Consider the following 16,298-nt stretch of genomic DNA (forward strand, 5'->3'; position numbering starts at 1 on the left):
TTTTTTTCTAAGATTGTACTCTACACTACTCTGCTATATTCTACTCTACTCTACTCAACCCTACTCTACTCTATTCTACTCTACCCTACTATACTTTACTCTATTCTACTAAACTGTACCCTGCTCTGCTCTACCCCCTCCTATACCCCCTACTCTACCCTGCTCTGATCTACCCCCTACTATACCCCCTACTCTACACCCCACACCCTACTCTACCCCCTACTCAACCCTGCTCTGCACCATACTCTACACTCTCCTCTACCCCCTATTCAACCCTGATCTGTACCATACTCTACACCCTACTCTACCCTGCTCTGCTCTACCCTCTACCCTGCTCTGCTCTACCCCCTACTCTACCCCCTACTCAACCCTGCTCTGCACCCTACTCTATTCTATCTCCAAGCTACAGTATAATTGCTATTTTTAGACATATAATATATGTTTTTGGTCAGTGACATAGTACAACATGTTTCTATGCCTTTAGCCAGCAGATCAGTCACGCAGTCAGCATGTTAGCTAGTTCAGTTTCCAAAATAAAAGTTCTGTGGTGAAATGTTGTCATAGAGGGATAGTACACCATGTGTCTGTGTGACTTCCATGTTTTTTCCAGGCCTCCAGTCTCACTGTCAGCATGTTAACTAGTGAGAGAGGAACCCCAGATGTTGCCGTGCGGTGGTATTGTGCAACCAAGGGCTTTATCCACTGTCACATGTTCCCCAACAATCCCCCTCTCAGCTCTCTGTAAACACCATGCTGATCATGTCTGAGCCCCAAATGGCAACATATTCCCTATTAAGTGCTCTACTCTATGGGCCCTGGTCAAAAGAAGTGCACTACATAGGGAATACAAATAGGTTGTGATTTGGAACTAAACCCAGGTCCACATACCAGCCAGCCTGTCAAGAAAGTTGTTTTCTTCCCCTTTTTTAAGAGCGCTGTGAAACAATGTTCTCAGCTTCCCAATGTTAGCAGAGCTAGAAACATCCAGAATGGCTCTACAATGACTTGACACAAAAAAAAAAATGTGTGTTACAAGTACAAATGTATTTCACGTTGGCATGAAGGATCGGGAGAACAGACACAGGAATGCATAATAGTTTTTTTTACTAAGCCCAAATGATGGCCTGCCGTGTTAAGGCACAGGGACGAAGACCAAACAAACACGTAACAAAAACACAGGGTTGAAACCCAAACAAAAGAGCGAGGAGTACCTCAAATAAATAACACACAGGCACAATGATTAACACACAGGACAAGACCCATAATCATCTGCACAATCTACAAGGGCACGAAAGCCCAAAACACACAGCACAGGTACTCACACGCACCAACAGACATTGTAACAATAATCAACCCCCCAATGGAAACCAAAGGGCACATATAGAAAAATACTAAATCAGTGGGAATAGGGGACAGGTGTGCATGATGAAAGTTCCGGAGGGATCCGTGACATAATGTTACATAGTGTTTGGTTAACATCATTCCCTGGCTGTTAATAAGAATTTGCCGCATATCTAACACTGACTTTGACTTCACACAGATAATCATTAACTTCAAGGGACCACTACAAACACTATAATCCAAAAAATTGCCTATAGTACGTATGGCAGACAATTTTCCCAGGTGTCCGTCTGTTACTGGGTGATGGGATCTTAATTTGATCAGTCTTTTGTTGCTGATCATTTTTATGCACAGCAGCAAATGCAAACTTGTAATGTATTCAAGGCTTCAAAAGGCTTCTAAAGTTTGCATTTTCCACTTAAAACAGTCAGACTTGTTTTGCCGTAACAAAAAATATATCAACCCCGACGAAAAATAACCATTGATTATAATCCACATTTCCTGTTGCTGCAGGATTATTTTCCTGCTGTAGCAAACTGGCTCAAATTAAGATCCTACCTCTGTAGTTATAAGTGTTTCTTAATTCCTGGGAAGACATTTTTGTGTTTGCCCTAGCACTACACATCTGATTCCACTAGTCAAAGGTTTGATGATGAGTTGATTAGTGGTATGAGTTGATCAGTTGAATAGGTGTCTATTACTGTAAACTGCTGAGTACAACCATGATCTCTCTAACATGCTGTGGTGTTCCTCAGATCCGCAGCTCCTCCAACACAGCTGCGGTGGCCCTACAGGAGTTCAACACTACATACAGTGTTCAGGTAGCTGCCTGTACTCAGGCTGGGCGTGGCATGCTCAGTCCACCGGTCGGGATCTTCATACCAGAGAACAGTGAGTAGACCTCACTACATCAGGAGTTCCTAATCCTAACACCTTATTTTATTTATTTGATTTTATTTCACCTTTATTTAACCAGGTAGGCAAGTTGAGAACAAGTTCTCATTTACAATTGCGACCTGGCCAAGATAAAGCAAAGCAGTTCGACACATACAACGACACAGAGTTACACATGGAGTAAAACAAACATACAGTCAATAATACAGTATAAACAAGTCTATATACGATGTGAGCAAATGAGGTGAGATAAGGGAGGTAAAGGCAAAAAGGCCATGGTGGCAAAGTAAATACAATATAGCAAGTAAAACACTGGAATGGTAGATTTGCAATGGGAGAATGTGCAAAGTAGAAATAAAAATAATGGGGTGCAAAGGAGCAAAATAAATAAATAAATACAATACAGTAGGGAAAGAGATAGTTGTTTGGGCTAAATTATAGGTGGGCTATGTACAGGTGCAGTAATCTGTGAGCTGCTCTGACAGTTGGTGCTTAAAGCTAGTGAGGGAGATAAGTGTTTCCAGTTTCAGAGATTTTTGTAGTTCGTTCCAGTCATTGGCAGCAGAGAACTGGAAGGAGAGGCGGCCAAAGAAAGAATTGGTTTTGGGGGTGACTAGAGAGATATACCTGCTGGAGCGTGTGCTACAGGTGGGAGATGCAATGGTGACCAGCGAGCTGAGATAAGGGGGGACTTTACCTAGCAGGGTCTTGTAGATGACATGGAGCCAGTGGGTTTGGCGACGAGTATGAAGCGAGGGCCAGCCAACGAGAGCGTACAGGTCGCAATGGTGGGTAGTATATGGGGCTTTGGTGACAAAACGGATTGCACTGTGATAGACTGCATCCAATTTGTTGAGTAGGGTATTGGAGGCTATTTTGTAAATGACATCGCCAAAGTCGAGGATTGGTAGGATGGTCAGTTTTACAAGGGTATGTTTGGCAGCATGAGTGAAGGATGCTTTGTTGCGAAATAGGATGCCAATTCTAGATTTAACTTTGGATTGGAGATGTTTGATATGGGTCTGGAAGGAGAGTTTACAGTCTAACCAGACACCTAAGTATTTGTAGTTGTCCACGTATTCTAAGTCAGAGCCGTCCAGAGTAGTAATGTTGGACAGGCGGGTAGGTACAGGTAGCGATCGGTTGAAGAGCATGCATTTAGTTTTACTTGTATTGAAGAGCAATTGGAGGCCATGGAAGGAGAGTTGTATGGCATTGAAGCTTGCCTGGAGGGTTGTTAACACAGTGTCCAAAGAAGGGCCAGAAGTATACAGAATGGTGTCGTCTGCGTAGAGGTGGATCAGAGACTCACCAGCAGCAAGAGCGACCTCATTGATGTATACAGAGAAGAGAGTCGGTCCAAGAATTGAACCCTGTGGCACCCCCATAGAGACTGCCAGAGGTCCGGACAGCAGACCCTCCGATTTGACACACTGAACTCTATCAGAGAAGTAGTTGGTGAACCAGGCGAGGCAAACATTTGAGAAACCAAGGCTGTCGAGTCTGCCGATGAGGATGTGGTGATTGACAGAGTCTAAAGCCTTGGCCAGATCAATGAATACGGCTGCACCTTACATATTGAATTACATCAGGAGTTCCTAATCCTAACACCTTACATATTGAAGTACATCAGGAGTTCCTAATATTAACACCTTTATACATATTGAAGTACATAAGCATGTCAGCAACCGCAAGTAGATATTTAACCTGACCGTGTTCTAAATAGTAGGCCGGTTAAGTATGTGATAAAAATAAAGTTTTATTGTATGTGGCATTTAGAAAATCGAGTATACTTTAAATTTCCGGATGTCATATTCATTTCGGCTTTGACAACAGCTGATAATCAGATATGGTGCTACTGAAATTAACCAATAACGTGAAACAACGCAACCGCGCATGACGCAGTCTCAGTATGCAAAAATATATAGTTTTACATTGCGCATTTTTTTAAATCGAGTATGGTTTAAATGCTAGGATGTTGTATTAATTTCAGCTCTTCATCTAGTAGAATTAAATGCACACATTTCCACAATGGATTGGAAGAGGTGGGTTGCAAGTGACAGGCCCTAGTTCTAGTAGCTAGTAGGTTTGTGGGTAAAATCCAGTGGTGTAAAAATACTTTAAAAGTACTACTTACTATTTATATGTTTGACAACTTTTACTTCACTACATTCCTTAAGAAAATATTGGACTTTTTACTCCATACATTTTCCTTTACACCCAAAAGTACTCGTTACATTTTGAATGTATAGCAGGACGGGAAAATAGTCCAATTCACGCCATTATAAACAGAACATCCCTAGTCATCCCTACTGCCTCTGATCTGGCAGACTCACTAAACAGAACATCCCTAGTCATCCCTACTGCCTCTGATCTGGCAGACTCACTAAACATACATGCTTTGTTTTTTAAATTATGTCTGAATGTTGGAGTGTTCCCCTGGCTTCCCGTAAATTAAAAAATAATTTGGTGCCGTCTGATTTGCGTATTTTAAGGAATTTTAAAGTATTTATACTTTGACATTTGATACTTAAGTACATTTTAGCAATTACATTTACTTTTGATACTTAAGTATATTTTAAACCAAATACATTTAGACTTTTTCTCAAGTAGAATTTTACTGGGTGACTTTACTTTTAAGGTATCTTTACTTTTACTCAAGTATGACAGTTGGGTACTTTTTCCATCACTGGTAAAATCACAAGGGAAGCCAATCCAGAATAAAAAGCCATATTACAAACTATGTGTTGTGATAATTGCGTTGTTTGCTCTATAACCTGTTAATTCATATGCCTTGCCACTGTGATATATAGGCCGAGACAATAAGAAGACACAGTCGCAGAATAAATTAAACTAGACCTTTGTTTCATCACAAAAAGGGAGAGCGACCTCTGTCTGGTGGAGTCCACAAAACATATTGCATGTAACAAACATTTACATGAACTACAGTATGGTCAAGTTAATGTTTCCAACATTTTCGGAGTACTAAACAACTATTGATTTAGAACCACAGAGAGTTACCACAAGTCACAGAAAACAGGAGCTGCCTCCACTATTCCAGCACCATTTCAACATCAAATTACCTCTGCTTAGTTAATGTGTGTGTGTGTGTGTACGTACAAGTTGAACAAAACATGTTGACTCACCCCACATTAACATTTTCAAGGCTGTCTCTTCACATGATAAAAATTTCAGTCACAACGCTAATGCCATCCTCCTCTCTTTCATGTTGATTAAACGCTCTGACTCTGTCATACAGTACATGCTTTTAGTTTTTGTTGCCCTAGGCTACCTGGCTAAAATGCTTGCTCACTAACCAAACTTCCTTTCATGTGCAACGATGAGCCAGCTAATTAACATTAGCCTACTTCATCTAGCTACATATTGAACTTCCATCCTCTCATCGTTGCACTTCCATCCTCAACTTCCATCCCCTCTTCCATCCTCTCAGGCACAATGTATCAATGTATCAATATATGGTTGGATCAGAATCGCTGTTACAATCACTTGCCAGTACAGAGAATTAGGTAAAACCACAAATGAGAATTAGGTAAAACCACAAATCCAAATCCCTATCTCCATCCATGGCTATTTAGGAAAGGGACATTTAAATAGCTAGCTAGCCACCAGAGGACAATGACACAATGAGATGTAACAATGCAAGTTTTTCTGTCAATTACATTTTTCTGTTGATGTGATTGGTGTGAAGCCAAATCCAAACTGGCTTCCCTTTTTTTTTTTGGTGGACAGGAACATTCACAGTTTAGTTAACTCAGTTTAGCCCAACGCTGATTGGCTGATTTTATACTTTTTTTAATCAAGGGAGTCCAAATGCTTGCTGGTTTCCCTTGCATTCAATACTACAGGTGGAAAAAATGTCCTACTCTTTTTGACCAGACCGTATCAGATTAGCTACACATACAGAGACAGAGGGGCACTGTTTTGCTCTCTTGGATGCTTTCTCCGGTGAGATTCATTCAGCCTCTTCCGAATTGAAGGATAATTATGAAACTAAGACGAAAGATGATCAATTATTATGTATATGTTTTTTTGTTTTTGTTTGGTCAATGTTTTGGGGAAGCCTTGCTTCCCTTGTCATGCATCATACATGCCACTTCCTAGTTCTCTTCAAGTAGCCATACAACAAAATTAGGCTACTTAATTGGGAAGATGCAGAATAGTGAAGCATCTGCGGTGGTGTTAAAGGGCAATTCGCTTGTTGCAAAATTACACACAAACTGAGAACACACACATATACAGCAAAACCTATACAAATACAACATACAGTTGAGTTGAAACTTTGATCATGTTTGTGTGTTCTGTTCTATCAATCAATCGATCGTAGTTTGATTTGATTGATTCATTGCTTGATTGATTCAATCATTGATTGATTGCATGTTGTGTTCCAGATTGGCCCCTGTCTCCCTCCTCCAGTCCAGACACCATAGGATCAGACTCTGTGTATATCATACTGGGGGTGGTATGTGGCTTCTGTCTCCTGCTGCTAGTACTCTGGGCTGCTATCTGCATGAGAAGTAGGATACTAGACACGCGCTTTGGGTAAGTTTGCATGCTTCTTCACATATTAAAGTCTTAATTGTATCGGGCTGTACAAGGAGGGGTGTACATTGATGTACTACAGTACCCAGAATGCTGTGTAACATCTGGTTTGTCTTGTTTCTGACACTAACCTAATGGTGTCCTCAATACCTTAATGATCTGATCATGATCACTTTAAACCCCTGTGTATTGACTTCGACCGTGCTGCAGCCCACCAGACTGCCCACCCCAACTCACACCCTGACCATACTAAATAATGACAAAACAAAGGAAATAAAGGTCAGAACGTGACATGACCTAACCTAAATAGAGAAATAAAAGGTTCTCTAAGGTCAAGGCGTGACAAGTCTTCCTTCCTCAAATAACTTACCGGTACTTGACTTGTTCCTTTTCACTCCTAGTAGATTAAAGAGCCTCAACAGTGCATCTCCAGCCAGTGAATTCTGTTTTGTCTTTGCAGTTTTCTTCACTCAGTTTCACCAGTAAGAAATGTCTATTGTCTGTTGCTGCAGATGTAAAAGTTACTCAGCATTTTGATCCCTGGAGTTGGTAAGGGGAAACGGTGTATTGGTCAGTGGAAGTGGTTATATTTCCTGTTGAGGAAGGGGTAAAGTTACTCAGCATTTTGATCCCTGGAGTTGGTAAGGGGAAACGGTGTATTGGTCAGTGGAAGTGGTTATATTTCCTGTTGAGGAAGGGGTAAAGTTACTCAGTACATTGTCAATAAAGCAGCCTGGTTTCCTCATAATCACTGACAACTGCACCTGAGTCAAGACTGCCAAGGTTGTACTGACTGTATCATGTTCATTAGGCACAAAATGGAAGAAAACAGACTGAAACAGCTGGACTCAATCAGCAGTGAGATCTGGGCGGTGTTAGTTAGGGCAGACTATGGAAAACATTTTCACATTTACATTTTTCAACAGAAAATGAAAATGGGCCTATCTCATTGGACAAACCCTGGTAGTCCCTCCCTGTTTGTCTAATTTCTTCTGTTTGGTGCCTAATGAACACAACCATCCCTGGTCTTACTGCTGAAGACAGAGGTAGTCTAGCTGTGTTGGAAAGAAACACCAAAACAATATTTTCCACTCTAATCCTCTCCCCTCTCCACTCCTCTGCTACTCTCTCCTCCTCTCCTCATCACCAAAACAACCCATCTCTTCTCCGTTCTGCTGTCTCTGTTCTGGAATTCATTATGTTAAAGAGGTGACTCAGTGTTGCCGTTCGGGATATACAGATAAGAATGCTCAGAACTGGCAGACATCTCTCATCACCCAGAGGCAGGAAAACATCCGGTCATAGAGCTTGCTTCCTGATTCAAGATGAATTCTCAATCTAGTCAACCAAATGATTACAACTCTGAGGCAAGCTCTTGTTAAAGTGTTAGTCAGTGAATGACTCATTCTGTTCCATTGTATAAAGTAACTTGTTTTGTTTCTCTCTGGCGCCCCCTGCAGTCAGATGTTTGGAAGTGGAGAGAAGCTTCAACCGATCGTTCAGTACAGGCCACAGAAGTCCTACAACCGATCAGCCATTGAAATTACACGTACGTGAATAAAAGTTATATTCTAATCTACTGTACTCTGCTCTACTTTACTCTACTTTTCTCTACTCTGCTCTAATCCTCTACGTTCCTATTAACATACATCGGAGAAGAAAATCTATATCCACAGATTTTGCACAATAATAAAAAATATCAGCTCTATTTTCCCCTCTTGCCCTCTTTTTAGTAGGTAACCTGGGTGTGAGTGATGAGCTCCAAGCCAAACTACAGGACTTCATGATTATGAGAAATCTGCTTTCCATCGGGAAGGTTCTGGGAGAGGGTGAGGATGACATTCATTTGATTATTTAGTACACAAAATCAGGGGCCTATTTGTGTTATAAAGTAGGTAGAATACAACTTTATCTCAGTCATATGTCATTTTTTCCCAATGTAATTTCTTACATTTTTTGGTAATTTCATTTGTTTGTGGTTGTTCCTTAAATCACATTTCACGTCATTTATTTGTTGCTTCTCGTCATTTAGAGGTATTTCTGACTGTTCCCTTTCTGACTGTTACCAACCCATTGTTTATTGACCAGGTGAATTTGGCTCTGTGGTGGAGGGACATCTGAAACAACTGGACGGAACATCTGAGAAAGTGGCTGTGAAGACCATGAAATGTGAGCTTCTTCATCCTCTTGTTAGCTTTCTTTAATTGGGCTGGATCTAACAATGCCCATTCATTTAGGTCAGATTCAGAGTGCTTTTTTTCTCTTTCTTACCCTCTGATTAATATCCTAGATGGTTGATGAATTCCTCATAGCCTGCTCCCAGATCTGTTTGTGCTGTATAACCAGCTAGTATGACCGTTCATGCCATGTTTGGCATGCCAATGACCACAGGAGTTGGAAAGATAGTGCAAACAGATCTAAGACCAGGCTAAATAACACATGACATTTGTATTAATTTCCTCTTTGTTTTCTAGTGGATAACTTCTCCCAGAGGGAGATAGAGGAGTTCCTGAATGAGGCTGCCTGCATGAAGGACTTTGACCACCCTAATGTCATCAGGCTGCTAGGTACTGTAGGTCTTCTTTGCTGCCATCACAGACCATCCTGCTCAGTCCTGCCCATCATGCAGAAACTATGGGTTCATGCTCCCTCACTCCATCCAGCCATACATACACATAAGAGAGATCACAGTTGATGTCTAAAGGATTTTGTAAAACTTAGTAAAAACTTTATTTTACAATCATTTTACAACTGTTATTTACCTGCTATGACGTTGATCTGCTCCTGCTAGGTGTTTGTCTGGAGGCGGGGTCTGGTCACTTCCCCAAGCCCATGGTGATCCTGCCCTTCATGAGATATGGAGACCTCCATAGCTTCCTGCTGCGCTCACGCCTCGGAGACAGTCCACTGGTGAGCTATCTGATGCTTTCCCGAGGAGCACGTTGAAAAAAAGTGTTGTCTTGTCTGAATATGGTTACTGACATTGTAATGATGAAGATGTTGTTTCTTTCTTCTTCTTTATTTTTCTTTCAGTTCCTGCCCACTCAGACACTCCTAAAGTTTATGATTGACATCGCCATGGGGATGGAATACCTCAGTGGGCGGAACTTCCTCCACCGTGACTTGGCTGCACGCAACTGCATGTAGGTTTATATTTCACCTGAACCAGAGCCAGACTGAGTGTACAAAACATTACGAACACCATCCTAATATTGAGTTGCACCCCCTTTTTCCCTCAGAACATCCTCAATTTGTTGAGGATGGACTCTACAAGGTGTCAAAAGTATTCCACAGGGATGCTGGCCCATGTTGATTCCAATGCTCCCACAGTTGTGTCAAGTTGGCTGGATGTCCTTTGGGTGGTGGATCATTCTTGATACACACGGAAAACTGTTGAGCGTGAAAAACCCAGCAGCGTTGCAGTTCTTGACACACTCAAACCAGTGCGCCTGGCACCTACTACCATACCCCTTTCAAAGGCACTTACATATTTTGTCTTGCCCATTCATCCTCTGAATGGTACACATACACAATCCACATCTTAATTGTCTCAAGGTTTGAAAATCATTCTTTAACCTGTCTTCTCCCCTTCATCTACACTGATTGAAGTGGATTTAACAAGTGACCTCAATAACGGATAAAAGCTTTCACCTGGATTCAACTGGTCATTCAATTTCATGGAAATAGCAGCTATTCCTAATATTTTGAACACATAGGGATTACATCTTTACATTGTGACAAAGTACAGATCAGAGCTGTATATACACATATATATATATATAACTGAACAAAAATATGAACGCAACATGTAAAGCGTTTTCCTGGGGACACTAAAATGCCACTCTAAAATGGGCAGTTTTGTCACACAACACAATGCCACAGATGTCTCAAGTTTTGAGGGAGCGTGCAACTGGCATGCTGACTGCGGGAAGGTCCACCAGAGCTGTTTCTGGAGATTTGAATCTTCATTTCTCTACCATAAGCCGCTTTTGAGAATTTGGCAGTACCTACAACCGCAGACAACGTGTATGGTGTCGTGTTGGCGAGCGTTTCACTGATGTAAACGTTGTGAACAGAGTGCCCCCCTGATCAACTCTTTGAGAAGGAGATGTGCTGCGCTGCATGAGTCAAATTGTGGTCACACCAGATACTAGCTGGTGTTCTGATCCACGCCTCTACCTATTTTTAAAGGTATCTGTATATCTGTGGAATCCATAGATTAGGGCCTAATTAATTCATTTTCAATTGACTGATTTCCTTATAAGAACTGTAACTCGGCTAAATCTTTGAATTTTTTGCATGTTGCGTTTATATTTTTGTTAAGTGTGTGTATATTTATATATATACACACACAGTACCAGTCAAAGGTTTGGACACACCTAGTCATTCAAGGGTTTTTCTTTACTTTTATTGTTTGCTACATTGTAGAATAATAGTGAAGACATCAAAACTATGAAATAACACATGGAATCATGTAGTAACTAAAAAAAAGTGTTAAACAAATCAAAATATATTTTATATTTAAGATTCTTCAAAGTAGCCACCCTTTGCCGTGATGACAGCTTTGCACACTTTTCTTTAGGAATGTAGTGAAGTAAAAGTAAAAGTTGTCAAAAATATAAATAGTAAAGTAATTAAAAAATATATATATATTTAAATATTTTTACCTAAGTATTTTACACCACTTTGTGTGTGTGTACAGGTCTGACCTTTTCACAATGTAAAGATATGAGTCTTATCTCATGGTAAACAGAGAGGACGGCAGCTAAACCATCCTTGTTCCTTGGTACTGTTCATGTACGACCGTGGTCTATTTTGGCAACTTATTCAAGTAGAAACTCACTGTTGCTGTCCACCATATGGCCAATGTGATGTAGACGCATTGCTCTTGACATTTTGAATAAATGCCAAATTCTTGCGCTTGTATCCTGCCTAGTCAATTTTGATATTTTTCTAGTAAGTGGAATTGATAGATTGTTCTATTGATTGGTCTGGTCCTACAGGCTGCGTGATGACATGACGGTGTGTGTGGCAGACTTCGGCTTGTCTAAGAAGATCTACAGTGGTGATTACTACAGACAGGGCAGGATAGCCAAGATGCCTGTGAAATGGATTGCGGTGGAGAGCCTGGCGGACAGAGTATTCACTGTGAAGAGTGATGTGGTATGGAGGTCCACACACCCACACACACAATGATGTTGTAAGGAACGTCTGAGATCGAGCCCCCATCAGCTAGTTTCATTTCTTTCAATCCTTGACTGATTATGGGAATACATGTGAATGTGTCAGAGAGAAATGAAAAGTACTGTTATTCAAGTATTTAGTTCCCTTTCTGAGAAATTAAACAGCCAGCCCGTGAAGTTCAGCCCACAGCTCTCAGCATTGGAAAAGTTATTGGATAGCTTAACAGAGTTCTCAACAAAGAGCCGTGTGACTGCAGGACAGTTAAACGGCTATCCGGACTTTCTGCTTTTCAACCCCACCTACATATACATAGTACTTCAATCAATCACCTTACCAAACCTACATGTGCATATTACCTCAATCAATCACCCCAACTACCTCGTACCCCAGTACACTGATGCAGTACACTCCTTGTATATAGCATGTATATAGCCTTATTTTTGATCTATTTGTTAATTTTCTTACTTTTAAACTGCATTGTTGGGAAAGGGCTCGCAAGTAAGCATTTCACTGTAAAGTCTACACTTGTTGTATTCAGGGTATGTGACAAATACAATTTAATTTGAACAGACTGCAAATATGATACTTGAATTCACAAATTAAAATGCATTTACAGTTCTCTGCTCACGTTATGTAGATGCATCTAACATGTTATTTTAGTAGGAGCTAGCAGAACCCAGCAATTTTAACATTTACGTTAACAGTCTATCACGAGAGAGAAACTACAGCTAACTTAAATGTGTTCTGTGTGTATTCTTGCAGTGGGCATTTGGTGTGACCATGTGGGAGATAGCGACACGGGGCATGACACCGTACCCTGGTATCCAGAACCATGAGATTTATGATTACCTACTTTTGGGCCACAGGCTGAAGCAGCCAACAGACTGCTTAGATGAACTGTGAGTGTTTATCTTCTCTCTACATGGCTGTCTTTCGGATTGGGCTTTAGTGAATAGGAACATTTAGCCTGATCCAATACCTGTTTGTGCTGTATTGCCAACTCCTAAGGTCATTGTCAATGAATGGACCTATTAACTATACAGATCTGGGACCAGGTTAAGGAACATTATGCTACAGCCAGGACAATATAGATAAACTGAAGAAGAAGTAATGTCTGCAACTCTGTTGTGGTTTATTAAGACGCAAAACAGATCACATTTGAATAATTATTCTTACTTCTCCTGTCCACCAGGTACGAGATCATGTACAGCTGTTGGCGTGCTGACCTCCTGGACCGCCCCGTCTTCACTCAGGTGAGAGAACTCCCGGCGAAGCTGCTCTAGACAGTCTACGTCCCAAATGGCACTCTATTCAATTTATAGTTCACTACTTAGGGAAACCCCTAGGGCTCTGGTCAAAAGTAGTGCAGTATATAAGAAATAATATGGTACCATTTGGGATGCAGACATTGACACCCTGGTCAAAAATTGTGCACTACACTCTTAGAAAAACAGGTGCTATCAAGAACCTAAAAGGGTTCTTCGGCTGTCCTCAAATAAGAACCCTTTGAAGAACCCTTTTTGGTTCCAGGTAGAACACATTTGGTTCCATCTAGAACCCTTTCCACAGAGGGTTCTACCTGGAACCAAAAAACATTCTCCTATGGGAACAGCTGAAGAGGGACTATAACGAACAAGGTGAAATTTGCTACGCAGACAGACTGTGTAAAGATGAATCTTCTAATCTTCCGGACTTTCCTCAGGTTAGAGAACTGTTGGAGAAGCTGACAGAGAAACTTCCGGAGGCTTCTACCAGCAAAGAGGACATCATCTACATCAACACCAGTTTCCCTGAGGAGGATCAGCCCGGTGCTTGTGCAGACTCCCACCTGGATTTGCCGCTTTTTAGCTCCTCCCCGTCCTGCAGTCATAGAAATGAATTCAGCCCCTCCCCTTCCTGTAGCGACCAGTTCAGCGCTTCTCCGTCCTGCAGTAACAGTCGCCAGAGACGAGACAACCGAGATCTGGTAACAGCAGTCATCCACGAGACTATGGAGGAAAAGGAGGAGGAAGATGATCGTTACGTTGTTGTCATCTCTAATGCCAATAGGAGTGGGGACCCCGCTGTCACCATGACAACAGCAGCTGTGGACAGTGACACTCCCCTGTTGGCTCGGGAGGGCTTGGGTGGGGTTTTGGGGGGAGCTACTCGTGACTCAGTGGGTGATGTCACTGGGATGGATCAGCACGCGAGTGACACAACGCTGTTGCTCTGATAGACATGGAACGTTGGGACTAGAAATCCAGTAATCTGAACCAGACAAAGAAACGCTCTCCCCCAGTGGTCATGTCTGATGATAATACACATCCTTCTTGTCTGCACTCTGGACTGTTGAGGACATAATATAGGTATTGTAAAGACCCTGCCGTTGATAAGCATGATGACCACTCACCCAAGGGAACTAGCTTTCTTGGAGCAGCGGTAACGTTTCTGGATCTGGACCCTATGAGACTGGGTGCAAATCACGCCTTGGAATCTCGTGCTACTCCCTTATTTAAAGGGAAAAAAATTGTACCTTTATTTAACTAGGCAAGTCAGTTAACGGCCTAGGAACAGTGGGGGCAGAACGACAGATTGGTACCTTGTCAGCTCGGGGATTTGAACTTGCAACCTTCCAGTTACTAGCCCAACGCTCTAACCACTAGGCTACCCTGCCGCCCCAGTTTGAACGTATGGTACTGTGTGGATCATGAGCACATAGGCCTTCTGCTTGGTGCAGCATGTGTAGTCTCACGTTGCAACACTTCCAAGTTGTTTCACCAAGGATCTGCCCAGTGTCTATAGAAATATAATCCCTATTTCTATGATCCTGTCTTGTGGCATTATTAAGTGTTATTACCTTGTCTATTCCCCAATGCTTTGCATTGAAATAATTATGACCAGTTTTTCAGTGGATGTTTATACCTCAAACGGTTACCACTAGCTATCAGTGTTAATGCAAGAGATGTACATAAGAGACGCTACATTTGCACATCTCTCTTATAGTATATTTCCAATTAAATAAGCTCTGCTAAAAATTGAAGTCAGTGTATCCCTAGCAGATATTGAAAGCTGTGAACAAGGCACAATTACAGCCAACCACTGTTGTAAGTCAGTAGTACACTCCCATTACAATCAGAGGCCATCTAAAGCATTTAAACTGTACGTAATTTTAAGAATTCCTTTTATATATTGAAGTATTTTTGAAGTGGCAATGTGTATAGGAACTTTACATGATATGTGTATATAGAGTATTGTGTACATATGATATCGATGGACTGAAGAAAAAAACAAACAGTTATTTTGTATCTCAGAGGACCTTGTATACAGCCTTGAGGTACTCCACCAAGGTTAGGCAGTGGACCCTGGAATGTCCACAATATCTAATAGTTTATTTTACAGATTTTAATAGAAGTTCAACTTTTGTTAAATATAAATATAGTCAATGTTGATATTGACTGAATTGTTAAAGAGATTTGCAGGATTTTTTTCATGATGCAATAAATGTTTGCAAATTAAAAAATGTGCCTTTTTTTTATCCATCTGACCCTGAAAATAAATCCATCCTGGATTGAATAAGATGCACGCACACACACAGTTTTGTTTTACTCTTCTTGTGGGAACCACAAATATTAATTCTCTTTCAAAATCCTATTTTCCTTCATTCTAACCATAATTATAAACCTAACCCCTAAGTCTAAAATATATTTTTTCCCTTGTGAGGAGGACTGGCTTCTGGTACCCACAAGGATAGTTAAACAAAAACACACACACACCAAACATGATGATCAGATAAGGGAAATAAATAACAGATTTCAAGTTGCTATCATTTTTTTAACCCTTGTGTAGTGTTCATGTTTTTGTTATTGACCCAATGTTTGCGGGTCTGATGGACCCACAATATTATTGGGGTTTTAAAACAATACAGCCATAGCAATTTACATAAAAATACTTAGATGTTGACTTATATCAATTACAAGCAATATAGACAGCATACATGGTTAATATTTGGCAATTACCTCTGCTAGATCACATTTATCAATAAAAGCGCTATTCGTTTTTAAAAATAAAATTATTACATGGGCGGAATAAATTGTTTATCTTGAACGAATATAAATGAAACAAAGTTTATCACTATGGATGTTTATTGCTTTGAACTGAACAAATTGGAAGGACAACTTCCAATGATAAATTATCCCCATTCTACACAAATTAAGGCCTTTCTACACACCACATGAGGGACAGAGTTTTACTGCGTGTGTGTTGCAAATGTATTTATTGCACTTGATGCACGTGTACTGTGTCTTCCTGTCCTTCTTGGGTCCACACACATAGCAGCG

General features: G+C 40.9%; 1 protein-coding gene across 1 annotated transcript in view; it reads left to right on the forward strand.

The window, feature by feature from the left end:
- mertka (c-mer proto-oncogene tyrosine kinase a) overlaps positions 1-15,481 on the forward strand; it is a 37,936-nt gene extending 22,455 nt beyond the window's left edge. Inside the window, exons 10-21 of the mRNA XM_036956137.2 lie at positions 2,097-2,232; positions 6,645-6,795; positions 8,256-8,344; positions 8,529-8,624; positions 8,884-8,964; positions 9,270-9,362; positions 9,587-9,705; positions 9,829-9,938; positions 11,799-11,958; positions 12,742-12,878; positions 13,172-13,232; positions 13,682-15,481. Coding sequence (XP_036812032.2) covers positions 2,097-2,232; positions 6,645-6,795; positions 8,256-8,344; positions 8,529-8,624; positions 8,884-8,964; positions 9,270-9,362; positions 9,587-9,705; positions 9,829-9,938; positions 11,799-11,958; positions 12,742-12,878; positions 13,172-13,232; positions 13,682-14,194 — 1,746 coding nt within the window. The 3' untranslated portion in view covers positions 14,195-15,481. The remainder of the gene's footprint in view (positions 1-2,096; positions 2,233-6,644; positions 6,796-8,255; positions 8,345-8,528; positions 8,625-8,883; positions 8,965-9,269; positions 9,363-9,586; positions 9,706-9,828; positions 9,939-11,798; positions 11,959-12,741; positions 12,879-13,171; positions 13,233-13,681) is intronic.
- Positions 15,482-16,298: the final 817 nt, after the last annotated feature.

Source organism: Oncorhynchus mykiss, chromosome 20, assembly GCF_057628025.1.
Source record: "Oncorhynchus mykiss isolate SJ-2025 chromosome 20, ASM5762802v1, whole genome shotgun sequence".
In the NCBI taxonomy this organism is placed as follows: Eukaryota; Metazoa; Chordata; class Actinopteri; order Salmoniformes; family Salmonidae; genus Oncorhynchus; species Oncorhynchus mykiss.